We start from the raw sequence: 20,065 nt of genomic DNA on the forward strand, positions 1-20,065 counted from the left end.
CCTGTTAAGTTTAAAATTGGTAATGTGGCTTTGTCAGCAGTCGGACCAAATTCTATATTTTTGGACACTGCACTGTTCTCCAGATTCTGGAAACACAGCAGTAAGGCTCCCCAAGGACACGGCTCATGTGTTTTGATGGTATAATCTAGTCAGTGAACTGCAGGTTAAGGAACATGTTTCTTTTCCTTCTTGCAAAATTTCTGAAAATGCAGAAGAAAGAAGATGCTTGTATTTTTAGAATACATTGCAGGAATAACAATAAGATTTAGACAAAATACATGGAAGCTATGCATATCTCCCAACTCACTATCCTTCCTCACAACTAGAGCTGGGGACCATTGATGGATTTTAGTTGGCCATTCCTTTTCTACTGCTAGCTTCCACAGGTCCTTGGGCCACAAGTAGACTGCTGTGAATGGGTAGAGGGTTACTCTCATATTTCCATCTAGATTTTTTTTATTTTATTCTGTCATCTCATTTTTTTTTCTCTTGCAGGCCTAATGTGACAATTGCATGGAGAAGAGTAACCAGTCATCATCAGGGACGAGCATGGAATTTCTGCTGCTTGGATTCTCTGACCTGCTCCACTTGCGGGCCCTCTTTTTCTTCATCCTCCTTGGGCTGCACCTGGCTACGCTTGCAGGAAACCTGCTGATCCTCCTAGCTGTGTCAGTTGAGCCCAGCCGCCCACCGATGCTCTTCTTCCTCTGCCAGCTCTCTGCCATTGAACTCTGTTACACCCTCATCATTGCTCCCAAAGCGCTGGCTGACCTGTTGAGCAATGGGAAAAGCACCATTTCTTTTGTGGGCTGTGCTACCCAAATGCATTTCTTTGTAGCTCTGGGGGGAGCTGAATGTTTCCTCCTTGCAGCCATGTCTTACGACCGCTATGTAGCCATCTGTCGGCCCCTTCGCTACATGGCCGTGATGAACCAAGCCTTCTGTCTTCAGCTCGTGGTCATCTGTTGCTTTGGGGGCTTTGTGGTCTCTCTGGGGCTGACTGTGGCTGTCTTCCACCTGCCCTTCTGCAGTTCCCATAATATTGATCACTTCTTTTGTGACGTCCCTGCTCTCCTCCACTTGGCCTGCACCAAGAGCTACGCCAGTGAGCTTCCCCTCCTTGCAGCGTGCACAGTCCTCCTTCTCCTCCCTTTCCTTCTCATTCTGACCTCTTATACCTGCATCTTCCTTGCTGTGATGCAGATCCATAATTCCTCTGGCCGAAGTAAGGCTTTCTCCACTTGCACCTCACACCTGGTGGTCACACTCTTGCACTATGGTTGTGCTACTTTCATGTATGTCCGACCCAAGTCTAGCTACTCACCAGGTCGAGATAAGATGGTAGCCCTCGTCTATACCAACATCACCCCCTTGCTTTATCCTCTGATTTATAGTCTCAGGAACAAAGAAATCAAAGGAGCTGTGAGGAAGTTATTGCAAAAAAGACTGGCTCAGCCAAACTGGGGCATCTTTAAAAGCAGACCTGCACATTTCTGAGCAAGTAAGTTGAGTCCAGCCCAGAATTCATGGAAGCAGTATATCTTGTATATTTAAATGGGAAGGAAGCAAGTGAAAAAAGGAGGCACCAACTATGATTCAGCAACGAATCGTCTCTCTTTGCCATTCACTGTTAAATCCTTGGTGGGCTGTATTCATCCTGGTGGGTCACAAATTGTGCAAGGCACAATTGATGTGTAATATATGCCTGTGGATGATAGTGTACACACTTAGTCATGCACACCCACACCTATTAAAGTTTAACACTGTACGTGCCAGGCAGCCATTTTTGGAGAGAGATGTCTACAGACGTGCCCTAGTCACCCCACAGATCGATTACTGCAACACACTCTACATGGGGCTGCCCTTAAAGACCACTTGGAAGCTTCAACCGGTCCAGAATGCAGTGGTGTGGACAATGATGGGCATGCCTCAGTATGCCTACACGATACCTCTGTTTTGTGAGCTGCACTGGTTGCCAGTTTGCTTCTAGGTGCCATTCATGATGCTGGTTATTACTTATAAAGCCCTCTGTGGTACAGGCCCTGGCTACTTGAGGAACTGTCTATTTCCTGTGGTACATGCCTAGCCAGTTTGATCTGATGGGGTTGGTACACTCCAGGTTGCAATGCCATGTGTAGGAACCCTGGAAGCATGCCTTCTTTGTCACTGTTCCTGCCCTCTGGGATGACCTTCCCCCTGAAGTCGGGGTGGCCCCCAACTCTGATGGTGTTCCAGAGGGCCTTAAAGACCTGGCTCTTCTCTGAGGTGTTGGGCTATACAGTCAAAACCCTTTGTTGAGTGTGTGATTTATGTTGTTGTTGTCTGGATTTGCTATCTTCTCTTAAATTTAACATTTTTTTAATGTGATGGTATATTTGTTATCTTATTTTTATATTGTGAGTTGCCCAGAGTCAGTTTGGAGTCAGGTGGCAGCTAAATTGCTCAATTTAAATAAAATAAACCAAAAATATGTCTTCCTGTGTCACACGTCCTCCAGTTTTTTCATACTGGAACTTGGGACAAAGAGGAGCATATATTTTTCCAGCTTGCTTAGATGATTGAAGAAATGAGAAATCAGTCTACTTCATTACCCAGTTAAACAGGGGAGCACTGATGCTGATGTGCTTGACATTTAATATAGGCCTTTACATTGGGATCCATTCTATCAAAAATGACTATCCAACCATTCGCTTGGTGAGGAACCCCATTGTATTTGCATCCTATATCACAATATAAATCCTAGCATTTATTTAAAAACTTGTTCATATTTAAAGTAGACCTATTGTAATCAGTAAATCCCTTTAATCTTGACTATGCTGAGATTGAATCTTTTCATCTTTTGAGGAAGGTAAAATGCACACAACAAAGATCAGTGAGTGAAAATGCTTTAACATGGTCCAGTATGGACAGCAAGTTATAAATATGAAGACACTGGGATTTATGAGCAGCAGTTAGAAGATAGTTTTACCCCAGCAAAAGGATTCTAGCATGCCCAGCGTAAAATCCTGATGGAAAACATTAATACTCTTTTTTGACACTGTGGGAAATCTGATCAATATGATTCTGTGGGGTCAAGGTTTCATTTGTTTTTTAAGACTTGACTACTGTTGCACATTATTTTAATATATATGTCCTCTATTTTGCTTTTCCTCTGCACTTTAGTTATTTTCTGGTTTATTTCATTTTGCTTTCTGTATTATTTACTGTGGTACTTAGTTATTGGGGGGTTTTTTTGCTAATGATTAAAAAGCAATAAAGTATTGTTTACAAAGGATGAGTATATAATGAGAAGTATAATGTATTGGTATGTGCTCCTCACTTCCTTGAATAGTGCTACAATGCAAGGAAAATTCTTACCTAACTTTGTCTTCCTTGGGAGGAACCTACACTGATAATAAAGCATTTGTTTGTGTAATTGATTGATTTGCAAATATACAAGTTGAACACAGTGTGAGTTTGGCAGTATAACATTCTTAGAGTCAGGCATATCATTGCCCCAATCAGAGAGATCTCCGAAGAGACAAAAAGAAACTCTTCTTCACGCACAGTCACATACTCGACTTAAGAGCCACATGTCACCTTGGAAAACCTTGGGTGTGGTGCCCAAGCTTTACTCTGAGTTGTAACCTTTACCTGGGCAAAAAAGCAAGTTTCCCACACATGGGAAATAATCCTATTAATTGGCTTTAATTAGCCACTTTTTATTTTAGTTAAAATAGCCCAAAATCAAATTTAATTGAATTACACAAATCAAATTTTGGTTTTACTTTGACCTTACCTGTGTCTTTCTCCTGGTCGCATTACTTTTTGGAATGCAGCCCCCATCTGAAAATGATGTACATCCCTGTCCCAACTACTCATCCTCTCCCCTCCTCTCTCCTTATTTGGGATGTTAAGAATGCTGGAGAAGACAAAGAGTGAGTTCGCCAAAATGGTTCTTTCTTTCTATTGGCATCTTCCTTACCCACAGACAACAGGACTGGAATTGTAATTAGATACATCTGGAAGTAGCTCCACATTGGTCTCCTGAAGGTTCTAGAACATTGTCCTGTAATTTCCCTGACCACACACGTGATGGGCCATTAGTAATTAGGCTACCTATACTTTATGCATCTGAACGGGTTTCTATTCTGTGAAAAATGTCATAAAACTGTATTAACCTTAAGCTTCTACATATCTTTTTTGGCTTTTACTATAACAGATAGTGGTTTTTCTATCTGGAAACTGGTGCAATATAATGGGCAGTTCAGTTGCAATGAATTTTTTAAAATCAAAAAAATTAAAATACAGGAAATGGCTAATTCCATTTGTACTTTCTAAAAGGGGAAAACCTATACTCTGAGAATGTCTTGAAACATGAATGGAAATATAGGAGGGTGAGAAAAGAGCTACTGTATATAATCTAAATGGGAAAGAGCAAACCTTCCTTGAGTAAACATTCCTTGTGAGTGGCACCTCAAACCTGTATCATTCACCCAAAGAGGTTCTTATCATATGGGTTCCTTCTCACATCGGTCTCATTGATATTTAAATGGCCTACTCATGTGATACAGAAAATGGTGCAAGTGGTACCAACTGGGCCTTAAGGAACAGTTAAAGTTGAAGGGAAAAAAAGTTGCCAAGACAGCTCTGTCCTGGACCATGGATTTATCTGAACCCTATAAAAACAAGACTCTGCCTTCTCTTTCTCCCCATGGTCTAGCTGACTACAGAGAATATGATACTGTGTACTTGCCATGTTCCTGGCTTATGAATAATCATTGAAAGGACAGAGGGAAAATGGGCTGAGGCACCAGGCAGACTTGAATCTGAGGACCTGGCCTACAATCAGAGGAATGGCAAAAGTATGCCCCATTGCTCTCAACTCTGCCCCTGAAGGCTCTGATCTGGAGTCACGACTGCACAGGCCAGGAGAACCCCATTGCCATCACTTCAAAAGTCAGAGAGCAGAGAGTGGGGAAGGGGGAGGTTGCACAGAATGGTACCGTGGCAATATCAAAGCTGAGAGCAGTACCAGTTGTACTCAAATAATGACTGGGTGCTTACGGCACAGAAGGCTTCAGGTGAAGGCCAGTGGGAGCAGCATCAATGGCAGCCCAATCTGATGTGTTTTCATGCCTTGACTCTAAACTGTATCCACCTCCCTGGTAACACCTGGCCTGGATCTGATGCGTCTTTGAGCCTTGCCCACTGAAACATGAGTGCTGCTAAAGAATTTTGCTCAGCTCAAATTCAGGCTGGACTAGAACTAAGACTTAATAGTAGTTTATTATTTTTTATTATTGTAACCACAGGACATAACATAGGAATACCATCAAATACAATAAAATAACAATAAAATAGTGTGGAGTCCCTGGGGTTTTATGAAAGTCAGTGATGCTCGCTGGGTGTTATGGAAATGATAAGACAACATACTGAGATGGGAAGCCGTTCACAGTCCATTACACAAAACCCCACTAGGAACAGGAGAGAAAAAATGCAGCAGATGGACACACGGGGGCCCCCTGGAGTCATTTTGCTTCACCAAGGGCTTTCATATCTGCTGTTATCAGATTTTTGCAAGGAGATGTCTGTCACAAGAATCTTTGGACTGAGGTTGTAGTCTGCAGTACTTGTGATATAATTTTAATTATAAATAATTTATTTATAAATTATAAATAAAGTTTAATTTAAAGATTTTATATTGTTTCATGTATGAGAGAGGGTTTGCGGCAAAAACAACAGAGAATTTTGCAATGCCTTAAGGCAGGGTTCCTCAACCTCAGCAACTTCAAGATGGGTGGACTTCAACTCCCAGAATTCCCCAGCCACTGGGGAATTCTGGGAGTTGGAGTCCACCCATCTTAAAGTTGCTGAGGTTGAGGAACCCTGCCGTAAGGAATAAAAAAATATTAGGACATTCACTTTTGTAGCCTGTGAGCCATGCAACCGTGCAGTGAGCCATGATTGTGGACAATGGACGTGGGGTTTACATACTGTTCTAAGAGAGTATGAAGTGCAAAAATAAACTAAAGAAAAAAACAATGATAATTTCATGACTATGAGTTGTCATTCATAAACAGTGTTAGGGTAGCAAGCATATTTTTCTACAGGTGACTTGATTCATGTGTGTAGTGTAAAGAACTCTTATCTTTCTCTGGAATAACTTCGTTCAGGGAGAGCTACTTTAAACTCAGTGCCAAGTGCTAGGGAGACTGATGTGTTCTTCATCTGTTTTTTAAATATTGCCATTTTTTATATAAGAGTTTTATAAGAGTTTTGTATTTACTTATTCTTTCCCATAGAGACTGATCTGCTTGTCCAATGGACGCTTTGTTTCATTTTTTTCCCTCAGTTTCATTTTTCCATTTCCTCTCTAAAAACACAGAGTTCCACTGCCTTACTCTGTACATTGTTCAATTTTCTTCAGGTTCATTTGGCATTGTATCCTAAAAGGAAGAACTGAATAATATTGATAAATAAAATTGTTTTGATGGAGCTAATCTTCAGAAAAAACAACTAAGATAATAAGAAGAAAATTTGAAAAATCAAATGTGCTGCTTTACCTCCTTGGAAAGTTTAATTCTATTTAACTACCAACCCCCCCACCCACACCCCAATATTGCAATGGAAAAAATAATTCTGTAATCCTAAGCAAACCAATATGTAAAATAAAAGTAGAAAAAGAGATCTATTTTGCTGGTTGGTTGGATTGACAGCATAATATATCCTATATTATTTTTTTTAAAGGAAATTCAAAATGAGTGTTCAGTAAAGGAGAACAACAATTTGTTTTGAATCCTAATTTACTAAAGCTTCCTTTACTATGTTGCTGGAGACTAACAGGCTGCTCTTACCAAGGGATATGTATTGAATATGAACTGAAGAATGATTAACTTTATTAATCTAAGTTGGATAAAATAAGGATCTTATATTGTATCTCTTTTATTTGTTTTTTTTCCCCAAGATCCAGCATGTGTTAGATATTGTTGGGCAAGGCAGGAAATAGGAAAGAGGCTGAGATAATTCAGTTATCTATAGTGATCTTCAACAAAGCATTCAGTATGACACAGACCCAGATATTGCTTATCTTCCACTTCTCTTACCATTTCCCACCCCACCCCACCCACTTCCAGTAGGTGTAGAACAACTCTCACAAATTAAACTACTGTATCTGATGAAATGGACCACGGTCCATAAATTGGGGCAATAATAAATGTGCTGGTCTTTAAACTGCCACAAGGCCCTTTGTTCTATTTAGTGCAAAAGTCCAAGACAGCTATGTCTCCTGTTTTGAAAAACCCATTAAAATTTATGGAAGTAACTGTATCATACCAGCCAGGTTTCAATCCGGTTTCCCAAACCTTTTAACCCTGCTTCTGCATCTAAAGGCTTAAAACGGTCCACATTGATCCCAGATGCATTTTAGTGGGATCATCAGAGTGGTTTATGCAAAATCTTCTGGGCCCATTTCCCGTTAAAGACCAAAGAACCCAGTGCAACATCTGTTGAAATCTCAGAGCAGGGAAACAGTAAGAATTCCTACCAGTAGGAAAACAGATCAGCCCAAACTGCAGAACATCTTTGTTTCAAAAAAATAATAATTTCTTTTTTCCCTGTCCAACCTGGGTAATGCTGCAACTGGGCCAGTAATAAATCAGATAACATTATGAGAACATAGAAGTGCATGTGTTGTATGCTGAGTGATGCAAATAAACCACATTGAAATGCTCTACTTTGGCCTTTGGAGAGATGTGGTTTACAAGCTGAAAAGGAGACCCTATGAACGGTATTAACCAATTTATTTAGGGCGTGTCCATCACATCATATCAGATCACCACAAGAATCTGTTGAATTGATTGTGCCATTTTGTACTTTGTCCCACTTTGGTATCTTCTCATTGTGTTTGATCATACTACAAACAGAGATAATCTGCCCACCATAAACAGGCATTCACCCACAATGTTATCTGATATCCATATTGCTGTGTGGATCTGCCCTTAGTCCAACTCATTTGCATCTGTGTTGAAAGATCAAAAAGAACAGACACCGAAGGGAGACAGAATAAAGGCAGTGAAAAATTCTTGGGGACTTGAGTGGCTCCAGTATTAGAGCCAGACTATATTTCAATGAGAAATTTTTATATTTCCAAAAAAGATTATACTTCATTTTCTTGCAGATCTTCTTCAGCACCTTGGTAGTGCACAAGAAGTAACATTTCTATGAAAATGGGTATGAAGTAGAATTACATGTAGAATATAGAACAGTGTTTCTCAACCTTAGCAACTTTAAAATATGTGGACTTCAACTCCCAGAATTGCCCAGCCAGCATGGCTGGCTGGGGAATTCTAGGAGTTGAGGTCCACATAACTTAAAGTTGCCAAGGTTGAGAAACACCGATACAGAACATTACATTTCTAAGCTCCAATGGAGGCTACTTCCAAACAACTATTTTAAGTTACGAGCTTTCTTTAAAAAAAAAAAACTTTCAGAGACTTCTGGGACAGGCTATAAGATAGCTTCCCCCAGTCTGGTGCTTTCTAGACACATTGGACCAAGAACTTCATTATCCCTAAGTTAGCATGCCCTTTGGTTAGCCCTGGAGAGAGATTAGCCCAGCCTCTGAAGCCATTAGTTTAGGGAAACTGGGTCTAATGGGGAAAAATAACAGTGTCAAATATGTAGGATACAATTATCTTTAACTCCTTAAGCAGCTCTAATGCTCTGTTGATTATAAGGATTAACTTTAAATAAAAATATGTATTCTATCGAAACAAAAGTGTACACAATGAAATTATGAAGCAACTTACGAGTGAAAGAGCAATCCCCTCCCCCAGACCATTGGTGATCAAAAAGCCATGGGCGTGAATTATATCTTTATTTTTCCATTTGGCCATTTTTCCTCCAGCATTTCAAGAGGTGACTTTCTCCCTTTTCTTGCTTCTGCATATTCTAGGTTTCATGTTTGCTCCTTGTTCGGTCTAAGGATCTTTCCATATAAACTACTTTTGAATGCAGAAACGCAACTAATACTCAACTATGAGTTTATATGCCTGAATTTGGCCTGCCAACATGAGTAAAAAACATGGCTGGCTGCACATCCTACTACCAACCCAAAAGGGAGGGTCTGCAAGTGATTCTCGCCATACCTTGGCTGTGCAAAAAGTCTCCGTGCAATTGGGAACCCTGTCTCTTCAGGCTTCACACCCACCCAAGGCACCATCCTTGAACTGAAGCCAGTGCAAGTTGATCGCCCTTTAGGCTGTCTTCCTTCCTTCCTTCCTTCCAATTTATATAGCCACTTATCCCAAATACATGACTCTGGGTGGCTTACTACAATGAAAAAAAAAATACAAAAAATAGAATGCAATATAAAACCACATAAAATCATATAAAAACCAGCTGAACACAGGAAAGCTGGAAACGTTGGAGACAGTCCTATCACTCATACAGAACTCTATCAGGGATATTACTGCATTTCTCACACCTATAAAATGTGAGGGTCCTCAGAAAAGAATCACTCTACTCTAAACCAAGGTGGAGTAACCTTTTAGAAAACTTCAAATAAGCAGCGATTGAGCTGTGGAAAATATCAGTCAGACAAAAGGGGTGTCAGAAAGAGAAAAGCAGATACCAGAGATTGGGTGTTGCTACCAACCTCTGACTGTAGTTCCAACCACCTCTTGCTTTAGCCTCCATTCATCATGCAACCCCTGTCATAAAACCCATGAGGGGATGCAGAACTGAAAATACTTCCTCATCTCAGTTCTATTTGAAACTATAGATTTCCATAGCAAAGACATAGGAATGGGAAAACATTACAGAACAGCTTGGAAAGCTCTTAGAATCAAACATAATTGGGGGTAGAGACATGATTTCCTTTCCTATGTATTTTGGCATTAGGCATTATGATAAAGAACAAGGTTATGCCAAGGTATTTTGTTATCTAAGGTAGAAACACATATGACCCACCCTTGCCAGGAGCTGACCATGTAAAACGCCTCCATCCTTCTCACTGTGACGAATGCTGCTGTTCCACAGTGACCAAAATCTTCTGCGATATTGCAGCCATCCCATTCTCCTTAATGGTAGGATTGGCCTATGGAAGTCTAGAAGGTTCAACTCCTGCAAATGATCAAGTCAGAGGGGTAGGAAGGAGGAAAGGGAAGGCAATCTACAGCAAATACAGGAGACCACATTTTCAGGTGAACAGGGGTCCCTAAATACATAGGAAGGGGAGCAGATCATGGCAACAGGCCCTAAGCTGACCTCCATTTTTCACTGATTCTTCTATACGGAGTCTACAATCAAGATCTGTAGAATCTGTAGAAAAGCCAAGGAAATAGTACAAATTAAGGGAAATGATCCTGCCCTGATTCCAGTTTTCCTCTTGCCAACAGGCACTCAATATCCTATTTGATCATGTGAACAAGGCTCTTTGGATCAGCAAGGAGGTGTGGCTTTTACAGAGATTAAAAACTCTTGTCTTTTCACTCTGATCTATTGCGTAGGAAGCTTTCCTTCACTAGTCTGGTCAGCCTCCCTGTAGTTTCTTCTTGAAACCTCTCCTGTAAGAAAGCGGTCTGAAATTCCTCAAAGGTTGTACACAACGACATACTAACAAACCCAGGGGTTTGTTCAGATTTTTGTTTAAATAAGTGAATTATATAATAAATAAGAGCTTTGCAGAGAGATGGATGGATGAAAGCAGCAGGGAAGGATGGTTCCAAGATTTGCTGGCACAGAAACTCCTCATGATTCCAACTAGATGATACTGTGCAAAATTGACAGTGCAGAGAAATTATTACACAGGCAAATAAAACACCACTGTGCTTTGTAGGGTTTTGCCCACCTCTGTGTGGACTGTTCTTCGGTAACCTTGTAATTGCAGCTCTCTATAATAAATTGTTTTCCTTTGGCAGATCATTTATATTTGGCTTACTGAGTCAATGTTGTAAGTTCTCTTGGGGAAACTGTTGTTTAATTTCAGCCCTATTCAGGAATTCACCTACCCACAAGTAGGGCTAATGTGTGGTGGGACTGTGAGCAGCTCTGCAGGTCTCGTCTTTCACGTGTCTGGCTCCTTCCAAAGATGTTTTCCTGCAATCTATCATGGCAAGGGCTTGAAGTGTTTCCAGGCAAACATGACTACTACATCCTTGCAGAAGCAGATTCCTTGAAGCAAATAAACCCTGGGAGAAACTTGAGCCTCACCCTTTCAACCGAAATGTGAACAAATGAAAAAATAAGACACACAAGTAGAGTACAGTAGTAGACAAGGCTAACAGGTGCTACAGCTTAGTAATGCCCTTTGCTTGTTTTCTGGTACATTGGAAATGAAATGTGGGGTAATATTTTCTGTTTACTTTTTATTCAGAATTAAAAGAGGAAGACAATGGACTGATTATTATGACTGAGAACATAAGTCGGGAAGTTGTCATAATCAGAGTTAGTGCCAAGCCACTTTTTAAGCTGCTAGGTGGTGATGGAGCCAGGCTGGTGTAGTGGTTAAGGTGCCAGGCTTGAGACCAGGAGGCCATGAATTCTAGTTCCGCCTTAAGCACAAAGCCAGCTGGGTGACCTTGGGCCAGTCCCTCCCTCTCAGCCCTAGGAAGCAGCCAAGGGCAAAACCACTTCCAAAATCTTCCCAAGACAACTGTAGGAACTGGTCCAGGCAGTCGCCAGGAGGCATCCCTGACTCAAAGGCACACATACACAGATGGTGAAGTGCTTTTCTTCTGGCTCCAATGGCTTTGGTAGAACATTTATCCAACAACTGTTCTTCCAGAACAGAAAAAGCAAGTTAGTAGACTGGCTGACTACGATGCCATCACCAACAAATTGGGAAGCTACGGATGGAGACTTTATAACCTCTCTGTACTGAGATGGATGCATCACTCATTGTGCATCTCCACTGCATTATAGTTGTATTACTGAAGAGAGAGAATACATCAAGCCAAAAATACCAAATACCGCGGCAAATTTCAGGCACTGTCTACTTCTCAACAGTAGAAATACCAGTTTGTCAGTAACTTTTCTTACCAAATATGGAAGACAAACATAAATTAGTCCAATTAAAAATATCAGGCCACCAGCTTTGGATCCTTTATTCTCAAGGTCAAAAACACCAAGACATGCTTGAGCCAAATTGTATTGCAAGTCTTTTTGAGAGCTGCTATCAAATCCCTTTTCTCCTTTCACTGCATTTTTGTGGCCCTGCGAAAAGCCATGTTTCTTTTTGGAATTACTGTAATATTACCCAACCTAGTGCCCTCTAGCCATACCAGATAACAACTCCACTAACTAGGAATCATGGGAACTGTAGTCCAATAACTCTGAAGAACAGCAGATTGAGGAAAATGGTTGTGTGTTGCACCTTATCTCTTTTTAAATTTTATTTAATTTATAACATCTCCAAATTATCTGTAAGATGCAAATAAAAAACTGAGTTTCTTACTTAAATAATTTCTTAACATTTTCTTACTGCTTTGTATTAAAAAAACAGTTCAAAGATACCACTTATTTTTTTATATTAACTGGATTAAAAGTTTTAAATAGAACATAAAAACTAACACAAACTAATACAGAAATAAAGGAAACAAAGAAAGAAAAAGGGAAAGAAAAGAAAAGTGCAGAAAGAAAAGATAAAAAGAAATAGAAAGAAGCAGCTTCGGATTTCCTTTGTAACAAATATAAGTATGATTACAAAATTATCTCTTACTCTATGATTACAAAAAAAAAAGCTCACGTTTTTCTATTATCCAATTTTTTTCTAATCATCAAAATCACAAATCATAAATGCATTTTTTTCTGGTCCATGCAAAAAGTCTATAAGGGGTCAAAGATATCACCTTAGATAGTAAACATAACTCTGAATTATTGATTTGTTCTACTCTGTGGATTGTGTATATCCACACTGTAGAAACACTCAAGTTCTTACTTTTCCTAAAACAGCAAAGACAAACTACGGAGTACATCTGGATGCCTCATGGAGGAGTTGATTCATTTCCAAATGAATATCAGATTTGGAAATGAATCAACTCATCCACATAATACTCAGTAGCTGATTATTTAGAGGATAGTAACTTTGAGATCCAGAAGAGTCCCAGCCCATTTCCATATATGAAGTGCCCTAGCCATAATAAAAATAATAAAAGATGTCCTATGAATAACAATAAAAAACCAAGTCTCCCTTAAGCTCAACCTCTGGTGACCACTTAGATCTTGCTTAGCTTTTTTGAGACAAGCCGAGGTCACCAAGAAACTGCCTGGAAAGTTGAAGATTTTGATATCAATATTAGTCATCACTGATAACTTTTAAATTATTCCTTGACTGAAATGTGAAGACCAAAATTCTACCTTCAGAGAGGATCAAACCTGCCAAAATTTATAATTGGTCTATGATTCTTTGTGCAGTAGCAAGTTTCCAATTTGAATGTTTTTAAAATATCTGGTTTTTGTGAACAATTGTTATGAAAATGACACACAACCCAGAAAAAGCTTTAGCTAAAATCCTCCTCCTCCTCCTCCTCCTCCTCCTCCTCCTCCTCCTCCATCACTTATCATCTGTGTTATATTTTACTCTATATCCCATATTATATTTTTACTTCAGAGGTTTTGTAATGTTATATTAATATTAACCAGAATTAGATATATAGAACTTAGCATTACAATGTTGTAGCTTTGTATGAATAATGCTGGCTTTTATATGCTTTTTACTTCTTATGCCTTACAGGTGTGTTTGTTTCTTACTGCTTTTATGTTATGCTGATCTACAGCTGACATAAATGTTTGGTTTGGGGGGGGAAAAACCCTGCAAAATGTTAGAAAGCTAAGTGCAATAATTCTCATGGAAAAGGGATTTTTCTGGTGCGCATGTACATGATCATTTGTGAAGTCTTGGTTTTGTGCAGACACATGAACACATGTGAGTTTTAAATGAAACTGGTATTCAGAATTTCAAAAGCGATAGATCCAGGGACTATAATATTATGTTAATAGAAAACAATTTAAAGGCTTTCTACGTCTGCTTCGATGGCACCAAAATCCAAGGGAAAGAACAGGAGCAGATGGTGAAAGTATGGTAAGCAGTGATAGAGACAGACTTGAATAACTGGTGCTTTCCCAAATCAGTGCTACATAACATGCTACAGACTTCACCAAAAATTTTTTGTAACTTATCCTGCTCTTCAGAAAAACCTTACTACGAGAATGTCTTCACTTAGACGTGTTAGCTTTTCTGATGAACTTTGGGAGTTTTGCTGGAGGCAGGTATCCCTGAATTGCTGGCAAATTTCAGCAGCCCATGTCGGGGGATTCACAGGGAGGATCAAAAAAGTGAAGATGGTGGGTATGACCATGAAATTGAAGCCCCACACGTTTTATGTACACAGGATGCATGTAGTGAATGTTAAAAAGGGGCAGGCCCTCAATCAAGTGGTCGTGTTCACTATCGTGACTTGTCTGATGCCTCCATGGACATCCCTGTCTCCTCTCCATGTCATCCTTCAAAAAGAGATTGGAGGATTTGAGGGGCAGCTTAAATATTGTTCCAGTTTCAATATTATTTAATATCCTTATCTCTGTTGGGGAACTTAGTAAGCGCCGTCCCCTAACTTCAACTGTTCTTGAAAAATGCTAAGCAGGATCAAGCCAGTTTAATACTTGGGTGAGCAAGCACCAGGCAATCCAAGGACTGTAGGGTGCATTGAGAAACCCAAAAAACATCACAAGAAGCAAAGGCAAACTCTTGGAGATTGATGCTAAAAATCTGGTATGATGTATCAGTCCGGATTTGAGCCTTTGAATCACTCTTGACTCCTGGAGACTGCCAGGACTAGTCCCTGCAGTTTTCTTGGCAACATTTTCAGAAGCGGCTTGCCACTGCCTCCTTCCTAGGGCTGAGAGAGAGTGACTGGCCCAAGGTCACCCAGCTGGCTTCGTGCCTAAGTGCCTCACGGTCTCCCGGTTTCTAGTCGGATGCCTTAACCACTACCCCAAACCAGCCTTCTTTATTACACTGTTTGGCATATTTGAACTTCTTAAAAAGTGAGCAGGCCTTCTGAATAATCTGCTTAGACATATGCATGCAGGTAAGTTTGTTTCCATGTATGCAGGCCAAGATTTCAGGTATTCGACCTTGCTATGCTTCGCACTGCCCCACTCGTGAGAACGAAAGCCCATTAGGCCCAGGTCTGAGAAATGTCAGCACGAGTCCACTAGATGGCACCATGGAGCCATCCATGAGGCCTGACAGAGGGGGAACTTCCCAGGCAACTACCTTTAAGGTGAGCCTATCTGTCTGCAGATGGGAAGTCTTGGCCCAGCCCCTTGAAAGCTAGTAATGCAAGGAGTTGATTGGGAGAGAACTGGTTTTGCCACTTCTCTGCCTTACTCTTTCATCATAAGTCAGGGCCAGGCAGGTAGCTTTTGCAATGCAGGAATCTCCGTCAGCCCTTTGGTTCTGGTGAAAGCCTCGCACCAAGGCCACCACGCGAGTGCCTCCATGCCTCAGGCCTGTGGCCACCAAGCTGAGAGACTTGCAGAGCGACGGAGCTGAGCCTGCGAGCCAGCCAGGGTCTGGGAGCAGGATTGCCTCCGGGGGAAATGGAGCGGAGATTTCTTGGCAGAAAAGCAGCTCTCTCTTTGGAGCTCCTGCTTCTGCTCTGTGTTTCCCTTCCGCAAGAGATACCTGCTAAAGAAGGTAAGGGCAGCTGGGGATGAGGGAAAGATGGGGAGGCACCCAGGGTTCGAAATTTGGGGGAGCTGCACCAACCCCTTGGAAGGTTGCAGGAGGGAAGTTTTAGACTCCAAAACCGAAAGCCAAACAAAAGGAGAACATACTTGGCAAGGACACGTTACCTTGAAAGTTGTGGTACGCACGAGTACTGAAATGTGGGAAGGATGGCTGGGGAGTTCCGAAAGGCTGCCCTCAGATATCTTCCGCAAAGACAAAGCCCGAATCTGCCAAACTTTTCTTGCCGACAGGTTTACTTGTCAGCAGGTTGGGATCAGTGGTAGCATCCAGTGATAAACCTGGATTTGCTGCTGTCTGAATGTATGAAACAGCCCTAGCTTTGGAAGACAAGGAAGAACCTGACAAGAAAGTTGGATTAATCACTCTCCAGCTTTGCCCATTGTTATGTTAACTACCCTGCTGAAAAGCCGGGTGAAGGGGGGCCTGGCATTTCCAATCGCTGAAAATCCTTTCAAATGACAACTGGTAGCCCTTGAGCTCTGGATTTTAGGAGAGCTTTTGTTGGCTTCCGGATTTTAGGGTGGTTTTCCAAAGAATCTTTTTTTAATGAGATTATTGGATAACTGGAATCTCCTGGTAAGCAAGCAATGAAGTTATGAGTCAAATGAACTTTATAGAGTTCATTACATTCGAATCTTAGTGAAAACCTGAATCATGCATCTTCCGCTTGCCTGTGGCAGGCTGGGTTGGGCTGTAACTAGTCATTTCTGTGTTGGGCGTTGGGTCCCACTTACACACCCCCACACTCCTGATACAATACAACATGCACGCAATCTTTTTTAATAGTATAAATAAAAAAAAATATCACTGGGCACCTTATGTATAATTAATAGAAGAAATAATAGGCTTCTCTGAATTAGCTCCTGTAAAAAATGACGAATGCATTCTGTTAATAGATCTTTAAGAATACTTTCGTTGCAGTAGAAATTTTTTATTCTCTAAGTTAAAACTGCTCCTTTGAAATGCTTATACACCCCCCCAAATGTAAACATCTCTGGTTGCCAAACCCCAACCTCGATCAGTGTTATTTAATGGCTGGAGGTGCTTCTAAATTATTGCAGAGTCAACTGAAGAATTCCTTTTCTGCCTAGCTTCCTACCCTTCCTATTTATCTCCTAAGTAAGCTAGCATCTGACTTTTCATTTGCTATGTTGAAAACATAGCTCATGGCTCCAAAGTGGGGTGGAAAATGTTCACGTCTGGCAAACGGTCCACAAATGAATGTTATGATTGTGATGCTTTTTGCATTTCTGTAATGACAGGACACTGATGACTTGAATATGCATACTGAAAAGTTCTGTAAGACAGCCATTTCCATTCATTTACTTCCTTGATTCTCCTAGCATCAACCAGCTCAAACATATTGTACTGGTCCCCATAATAAAGTTAAATATTGTATTGGTCCAGAGATTCTGCACATGATGACTACGAAAGAACCTGCAAGATCCTAAAAATAAACAATTCCATTAATCACTAGGGCTGATTAGAATTATTTTACTCAGAATACTTTGACATATCTAGTTTATGTGATTGGCTGAACAACTTGGCACTGTAGCCTTAGTAAACAGCAGGATGTATAGGAATGGCCTTTAATCTGTAGTTATTGAAACACTGACAATGACCTGGGATATAATTCTGGGTATAAAAAGCCAGTTATGAATGTCTGAACCTAATGAATACATGCCATCGACAGATTCAAGCAGAGTTTAAAGTCCTAGTACTTTCAATAAGGTCTTGTATTCCAGGAAAACATTTTCCACCATAATGCCTTTCTGTGTAGCCTTGATTTCCGATTAGGTGGCACTTTCTCCTTGCAGAACCTAGCAATAGTGATGAAGCTGGCAGATAATGGGCTCACAGTATGACCTTTTATTGCTCCCAGCCTTATGACAAAGCATACTTGTCTTAAAACTCTTAGTCTGGCCATAATTAAGAAGAAGATATAATTTGAGCTGATATTCTCTCTTGGCACCTTCGTGCTAGCTTACCTGCAGCCACATTGGCAAGGCTGCTACCTGCTCAGAATTCAAAGAATTGAATTCCCTTGCTCACATGTAAAGTAAAGGAATATAGGGCCAGACCCCCAATTCCTCCTGTGAAATTGCACACTTCCCCCTCCCCAGTATCCATACAGTACTTTGGTTTTAAACTGCATAGCACAAAAATGGAAGGAACTCGATATCCTACTTTAAGAAAATAACTTGCATCTATTAATCATTTCAAAGCAGATTTGCTATGGTCCTCTTCCCCCACCTCCATCTGTCCAGAGCAGTCTATATCCAATCAGTTGTATTCAGTCATTCATCTCTTCTGCCAAAGTTTTACCTCATTGTACAATTAAAAAAAAAGAAAAAAGCTCTCAAAAAGTGTTCTGGTATGTAACGTTTCCTAACAGATCACATTTGTAGGCATTTTTGAAAACAACTTTCTGCAAGATATACATTTTTATCTATAATTTTTAAGCCAAGAAATATTTTGAGATGGGCATTAACAGACTCTGAATTATGTGCCTGTTTGTGCCATGATATATTCTGTTTTCATGGAATGTTCTCTTGGGAGGAATCCATGATGAATTGCTTTAACATTCTTAGCATAAGTATTGCATAATTTAAGTTGTAGGTTCATTCCTAGCACTCCTATCCAGTTATAACAATTCTTATAGAAGGGCTGTGTTCCAAACTTGTAATCATATGAATTGCTACATTGAAGAGGTTAAGTATAAGTATTGTACCCCAATACTTAGTTTCTTAAGATGTTTCAAGTTTTGGAGTTTCTGACTCTAATAGGTTAGTCATTTTTGCTCTTTGGGAATGCTCTTTGAAAATGTTGTTAGCATTATTTCAATTCAGCTGGTGACTCCATGTGTATATTTGTTTATTAAATTTATATGCCGCCCAACATACGAAGCCCCATGCAATCAAAAGATTGCCTTTTCACATTCACCCGTTGATGTTCAGTCTGATCTGCTTAGGAAAATAATGTTTTGTGAGATAATTAAGTTTTTCTAGTATATCCTTAATTAGAAGGAGCTATATTGTCATTTTAACAATCAGCATAGGGCGGACTATTGTATAGCCGCAAAGAAGGAGCTGTAGTGACATGTAACACCGAGAGATCTCCGTGAGAGATCTCTGATGAGATAACATTGGCTGGTGCTAAGGATGTCCCTCTGCTATCTAGACATGTCATTGATGTATAGATGTTCCAACCTTTAAAAATATTTTATGATTACCTTTGGTTTTCACAATAGGAAGATAAGATAGTCTTCACAGAGACATTACAGCAGCTGAGAGACTGGAGGGAATTAATACTTCTGTCATGCCTTCACAGCATGTTATCATTTTACAGCCTTCACTCATTTGTGGAAATATTTCATGACTGAAATTCCTGATGGGGAAGTGGGTCTTGGATAGGAACGAGGAAGCAAGGAAGTAACAGCAAAGATTGTAGCATGTGCAAATAATAATACCTTTATCCTGTTAATTTTTGAAATTGATTTTAAAATGTTTCAGACCACACAGGGCATAAAGGTAGCACCATTAAAGCAGTTGCATTTTTTCCTGGGATGGTGCAGTGAGACAACTGCTTTAAAGAGATCACTGCTGCCTCATAATCCTAGGAAAAGATGCAGCTGCTTTAAAGAATTTCAGACAGCACTACATATGAAGTCTCATGCACTCCATAGCACTTTTTAGAAACTGGGTGCAAAGTACTACACAGTCCTAATGCTTATGCTAAATTAGTATGAGGTTGATTTTACAACTTTCTAGACTATATAAAGGTACTTCAAGTTTATGTTGGAAATGTGGAAAACATCAAGAGTCATTTTATCATGCTTGGTGGGCTTGTAAAAAAGCTAGAAAGTTTTGGGTTCCAAATACACACAGTGATACAAAGAATTTTAAATATTAATTGAAACTGAAACCAGAACTTTTCTTGCTGGGACTAATGGAAAGACAACTAGAAAAGACATATGGAACATCGTTCTTCCATATGGTAACTGCAGCGAGATTATTATATGCACAAAGATGGAAAGATTCTGAAATACCCACAAATGGAGGAATGGTTGGTGAAGATGACAGAATTTGCAGAGATGGCAAAATTGACTTGTCTGATTAGAGAAAGGACAATAACCACATTTATTAGTGATTGGAAACCCCTTATGGACTTTTTGCTGAAAAAAGAAAAAAAATGAAATTGTGATTTATGGATTTGATGATTAGAAAGGGTAGTCTATGGAAAGAAGGGAATTATGTTGTAACCTCAGAGAAAGAGGGTAAAATATAAATATACTTGTAACTGCTGTTAAGAAGATCAGAAGCCCCTTTT

General features: G+C 40.1%; 2 protein-coding genes across 3 annotated transcripts in view; both read left to right on the forward strand.

Annotated features, from left to right (window-relative positions):
* The first annotated feature begins 513 nt into the window (after positions 1-513).
* Positions 514-1,497, forward strand: LOC103053127 (olfactory receptor 10AC1). Its single transcript, XM_007425907.3, has one exon. It carries the CDS (start codon positions 514-516, stop codon positions 1,495-1,497), a length of 984 nt encoding a protein of 327 aa, XP_007425969.3.
* Positions 1,498-15,314: 13,817 nt separating this feature from the next.
* Positions 15,315-20,065, forward strand: part of EPHA1 (EPH receptor A1) — a 69,989-nt gene continuing 65,238 nt past the window's right edge. The window contains exon 1 of one of the 2 annotated variants that reach the window (XM_015887689.3): positions 15,315-15,682. In XM_015887689.3, coding sequence (XP_015743175.1) covers positions 15,586-15,682 — 97 coding nt within the window. In that variant the 5' untranslated portion in view covers positions 15,315-15,585. The remainder of the gene's footprint in view (positions 15,683-20,065) is intronic. The other variant, XM_007425906.4, reaches the window with a different exon arrangement.

Source organism: Python bivittatus, unplaced genomic scaffold (assembly GCF_059951505.1).
Source record: "Python bivittatus isolate LINGU-HERP-01145 unplaced genomic scaffold, Pbiv_v1 ctg000270_np1212, whole genome shotgun sequence".
In the NCBI taxonomy this organism is placed as follows: domain Eukaryota; kingdom Metazoa; phylum Chordata; class Lepidosauria; order Squamata; family Pythonidae; genus Python; species Python bivittatus.

Excerpts from the sequence above, each read along its gene's own strand:
- LOC103053127 (XM_007425907.3), top strand. The coding sequence starts at position 514 with ATGGAGAAGAGTAACCAGTCATCATCAGGGACGAGCATGGAATTTCTG.